The sequence below is a fragment of the Pinus tabuliformis genome, chromosome 3_2, assembly GCF_031772625.1.
Source record: "Pinus tabuliformis cultivar Carrire ecotype Pingquan chromosome 3_2, CPIR1, whole genome shotgun sequence".
Taxonomy (NCBI): domain Eukaryota; kingdom Viridiplantae; phylum Streptophyta; class Pinopsida; order Pinales; family Pinaceae; genus Pinus; species Pinus tabuliformis.
This window is the reverse complement of record NC_142302.1, coordinates 1,096,313,044-1,096,318,162: the sequence shown is the minus strand read 5'-3', so window position 1 is coordinate 1,096,318,162 and position 5,119 is coordinate 1,096,313,044. Positions and strand designations below refer to the sequence as shown.

At 44.1% G+C, this 5,119-nt stretch overlaps 1 protein-coding gene across 1 annotated transcript; it reads right to left on the bottom strand.

Annotated features, from left to right (window-relative positions):
* Nucleotides 1–956: 956 nt before the first annotated feature.
* LOC149184491 (uncharacterized) lies at nucleotides 957–4,240 on the bottom strand. The gene is made up of 3 exons (XM_089415350.1): nucleotides 3,414–4,240; nucleotides 2,501–3,258; nucleotides 957–2,368 (listed from the first exon to the last, which is right to left on the bottom strand). Exons 1-3 carry the CDS (start codon nucleotides 4,238–4,240, stop codon nucleotides 957–959), a joined length of 2,997 nt encoding a protein of 998 aa, XP_089271476.1.
* Between the last annotated feature and the right edge of the window lie 879 nt (nucleotides 4,241–5,119).

Here is a 5,119-nt window from a genome sequence, read left to right as displayed (position 1 = left end):
CGAAATATTGCTCCATCTGTAGTATCCATGTTACGGGATCCTTGCAATCAAAATTCTTCATATCGATCTTTGGAACATGGTGGGTCTTCAATTCAACGTTAGAGTCTATGAAATCATGATTAACATTTATTTTGTTCTCATCATGAGTTTCCTTTACTACCCTTTCACCATTAGTAAGCATTTCTTGTAGCAACTTAGTCAAATCTATCTTCAAATCTTCCATGTCGCCTTTTAGTTTTTCTTCTACACCATCCATATTAGCATCCATGTCATTCATCTTAGCTTCCATGCCATCCAAATTAGCTTCCATGCCATCCATCTTAACTTCCATGACATTCATCTTAACTTCCATGCCATTCATCTTAGCTTCCATGCCTTTCTTTAAACCAAAAATCTTAGCTTTTGTTACCTTTTGTGAGAGTGAAATTTGTTGCACTTGGTCGCATCATTTTGATATACCATGTTGCATTTCTTCCTCTTCTTCATGAGTCATGCTAGAGCTTTCAGGTGTTTTTTTTTTTTCCACGGAAAAAAAGCCGAACTTTCTATTATAAATAGAATGTTACAGAGTAAATCAAAAGATTACAAAACGACTTGAATTTCGCCGAGAAGGGAGAAACGAAGTCGTGCCTGAAAGGTAAAAAACCTGAAGAGCGGATGAGCTCCAGTTTCAACTGCCCGTTAAGGGGCACAACACGCCACCAACAGAAGGACCAAACCTCCGGGGAATGAATCACACAGATAGGAGAGATCCACGATGTGGCCGTGAGACCAGAAAAGTAAACAGTATTCAGCGCCCCCAATGTAGATCGAAAAACAGAGAGGGAACACCACGGCCCGGACTTCCTGTAGGGAAGGAAAACAGCCCAGGGACCCTGGCGAAAACTGTAAGAAAAAGAGGTATATACAGAAGGAAAACTATGTACATGAACAAAACCAAAACCTGTAAGAAAAACTTAAACGAAAATAGGCTGTTCGAGCGGCCGAACCAGCCCATTTTCTTCCTCCAGAACAGACCAGGACCCCGAATCATGATCAACCCCCTCTTTTGAAAGCCAATCAGCTTCAAAATTTCTTTCCCGATAGATATGACTAAGAGTGATCTCCGAGAATCGACCTTTTAGGCGAAGGACTTCTCTAAGCAGAGGGAGCAAGGTGAAGTTCCTGCATTGATGAGACCCATTAAACCATTTTACAGCGTTCATTGAATCCCCAAAGATCTGGACGTCTCTCACATTCCTAAGAATTAGCCAACAAAGAAGGAAGTGCAGAGCTTTCAATTCGGCAAAGTTATTGGAGCCCTGTCCAAGACCGACAGAAGCTTTTACAACCTTAACCTCTGATAAATGAATGATCAACCCAGCCCCACAACGTCCATTAATATCTGAGGCTCCGTCAAAATAAGCCCACGGCATTGAATATCTAATAATTTCTTGTCGAACAACTCTGGTGGGAGGAGGATCCAGAGGAACCGGGATACTTTCAAAAATTGCAGCTCCTTCAACTGCAAGGCGACCTATTGGGAAAACAGAGTCCTTGAATATAGCTTGATTCCTTGCAAGCCAGGTCCCCCAGGTAACGATCAGAGGAATTGATCTCTCTCTGTTGTTTGTTGCTTCATTCCACCACTTCTGCCAAGCTTCCAAGAGCCCCTGCCCTTCCCATCTGAAAGGAATTTTTAGAAGCCTTAACATTTCGGCCCAAAGACTGGAGTTAAAGGGGCAGAAAAGGAAAAGGTGTTGAGCAGACTCATCACTATCTTTACAGAGCGGGCACCATCCAGGACCAATCCTACCTCTTTTTTGTAGAACATCCCACGTAGGGGCTTTCTGGAGCAAAACACACCAGAAGAACAATCTCGATTTGGCAGGCCCTTTTAGTTTCCAGAGCGGTTTAAACCACCAATCCGGAATCTCCCATCCTTTTTGAGACATCATCCATTTGTAGCCCATCTTTGGAGAATAAAGCCCATTTTGGGCAAAGACCCATCTGAGTTCATCCGGGGAGTCAGAGAGCCGGACTGAGGAATTGAGAAGGTCCCTTTTGAACTGATCCCATTCCTCCAGCCATTCTTCCTCCAAATGTAAGTCTCTTCCCTGAATCCATCCTTGACTCCAAATGGATGAAGCCCAAGGATCAGCGACCTGATTTAGAGTGTATAGCCCTCTGTCTTTTAAAGCCGAAACCAAGCCCTGAGAAAGGGAGAAAATCTCAGTACAACCTATCCAAGGATCTCTACCCAGCCTGACCTGAGTTCCATCCCCCACACTCCAAGCCAAACCCTTCTCTATAATTGTGACAGAGGCGACCACATCTTTCCAGACCAACGAGGAGTTTTTGCAATTCTTTTGTGGCAGTCTGATCCAATCTAGAATTGTTAGCGGATCAATATATTTTCTTTTAGAAACAGAAGTCCACAGATTCTCCGAAGAAATGAGCCTCTAGCTGAGCTTTGCTGCAAGAGATTTGGAGAAGCATTCAAGATTTTTTATGCCCCAACCTCCCCACTCTTTGGGGCGAGCCACTTTATCCCAAGCAATCCATGGGGTAACTTTCTCCGACTTGGACCCCGCCCATAGGAATCTGCTACATAGTTTGTCGATTGAGGATAAGATTCCTTTAGGAACCCAAGTCAGACTAGCCCAATACACTGGGATTGCCATAAGAACATATTTGATTAACACTAGCCTTCCTGCCCTGGACAGCCACTTGAAACTCCAGTGTTTCAGCTTGGATTCAATTTTTACAAGTATCCATTTCCAGTCTTTTATCCTGTAATTGTCAGGCTTCAAATAGAACCCCAAATATTTAAAGGCATCCTCCATCGATTTGACTTCGAAATTTAGAACCAGTTCCACTCTGCGAACATGCTCTCTGGGCATTCCAGCACAGGTGAGAGTGGATTTTCTCTCATTAATGCATAGACCTGTAGCCTTCAGGAAAAGGTCCAAAAGCTTCTTTAGCATCCTGCAGTCCTCTAGACTTCCGTTGCTGAACAGGAGAATATCATCCACGAAGAGGAGGTGGGTGACCCACAAGTTTACCGCCACTTCAATGCCTTTGAGAGTCCCTTGTCTTTTAGCATCCTGAATCATAAGGCTGATGCCGTCTGCTGCCAGCAAAAACAGAAGTGGAGAGAGCGGACAGCCTTGGCGTAGGCCACGCTCGGGTCTAAAAAAACTAGAGGCCGCTCCGTTGATCAGCACTGCTATGGAAGAAGAGGAAACACAACTCATCACCCATCTCACAAAATCATACCTAAAACCCAGATGAGTTAGCAAAAGCCTGAGATACAGCCAGCTGATCCTGTCATAAGCCTTTGACAGATCGATTTTCACCACGACCCCTTTTTTTTTCCAATTTTTAGACTATGAAGAGTTTCTTGCGCAACTCCGACGGCTTCATGAATTTGCCTGCCGTCTAGAAATCCAAACTGCTCTGGAGAAATATTTCTAGAGAGGACTGGTTTAAGTCTAGAGGAGATAACTTTTGCAATAATTTTATACACGCAGGTGCACAAAGAGATAGGCCTGAATTCATCATAAGAAACCGGAAGATCCGATTTGGGAATAAGGGCCAGAAAAGTGGCATTGAAAGGGTTTGGAATTGTACCTGTACGTCTGGAATCTTCAACGACTGCCACTAGCTCGTCTCCAATGAATTCAAAAAAGTGTTGGAAAAATTCGACGGTCCAGCCATCCGGGCCTGGACTTTTGTCCTTTTGCATTGACTTGAGAATGTCTTCAACCTCCTCCTTTGTAACAGGCGCCATTATAGATTCATTTCCTTCCTCCTCTATGAACCTTGGGAAGAACTGCGCAACTCTTATAACCTCTGCAATAGAGATTTCCTCTGTCGCTTTGTACAAATTCTTAAAGAAATCTACCCCTAAGGAGGCCAGATCTTCAAAAGAGCGCGCCTGCTCACCATTGTCTTTCTCCATTTCCCAGATAGTGTTGGAATTTTTCTTCCCTCTTGCGTAATTTTGAAAAAACTTGGTGTTGTCGTCCCCCACCTGCAACCAGATCGCTCTACTTTTTAAACGCCAGCTTTCCTCTTTTTGATGAAGGATTCTCCTACTTTCTCTCTCCAACTCTTGTAATCTATCCTGAGCTTCAGCTGTTCCATAACCATTTCCACCTGGATCTTCCAAGAGAGCAATCTCAGAATTGACAGTTTCCAGCGTTGCTTCATCCTTCAGTTTCTTTTGGAGGGCCCATTGTTTAGAGGCGGCCTTCATCCTTTTTAGATTATCCATAAGATTTTGACTACGGCTCTCTTCTTCACTGAATGCATCTTTCTTCCAAGTGTTGTGGAATAAACTGATATAAGTTGCATCCAAAAGCCAAGAGGCGTTAAATTTGAAAGGGGTGCCCGGTTTGGTGAAAGCCCCTTTCACTTCCAGAAAGACTGGGAGATGATCCGATAGACCACCTTCCCCAACTCAATGTCTATAAGCCTGTAAATTTTCTGCCATCGATTCACCAAGCAGAAATCGATCCAGTTTCTTTCCCACCCATTCTTTTGCAATTCTACGATTCCTCCATGACGGGCGCATCTTGAGTAGAGGGACATCCACCATGTGCGAAGAGGCCAGTTTATTTTGAAAAAAATCGGTGAGGGGATCAACCCTGGCTCTGACCCCCCACGATTCTGACATCCCCAAAGAAAAATTAAAATCTCCCCCAACTATAAGATTTGGGTGCGACAGAAAAGACTTTGCAAAGAAAGCATTCCAGAAGTTCTCCCGATCCAAGACTGGACCATAAACATTTAGAATATGTAAAGGGATGCAGAGTTCATTGGAATAAAGTTCGACTGCCAAAACATTTTCCGATCCCCAAGAGGAGATCTCCCGAAGTACCTTTGCGTTGAAACCCAGAGCCACTCCTCCTGAATGACCATTTGCATCAATAGCGTGGAAGGTCCAACCAGAAAGAGCTTGATGAGCCAACCTATAACTTCTTCCCCCTTCCCAAGCGTTTCTTGAATCAGAAGAATGTCAGGTTTGTTGGTCCTGACCAGTTCCTTCAGAGCTAGCTTTTTGGGCAGACTAGCTAAACCCCTGCTGTTGTAGGATAAAATGATCATCGGGTAACCTCTGGGGGTGTCCGCTTTG

What these genes read in the sequence shown, in the direction of transcription:
- LOC149184491 (XM_089415350.1), bottom strand. Translation starts at nt 4,240, where the DNA reads ATGAAGGCCGCCTCTAAACAATGGGCCCTCCAAAAGAAACTGAAGGAT. An exon ending in TTTGGATTTCTAGACGGCAG is followed by an intron (nt 3,259 to 3,413) that starts GCAAATTCATGA and finishes TCTGGGTTTTAG; the next exon opens with GTATGATTTTGTGAGATGGG. An exon ending in TCGCCCCAAAGAGTGGGGAG is followed by an intron (nt 2,369 to 2,500) that starts GTTGGGGCATAA and finishes TAACAATTCTAG; the next exon opens with ATTGGATCAGACTGCCACAA.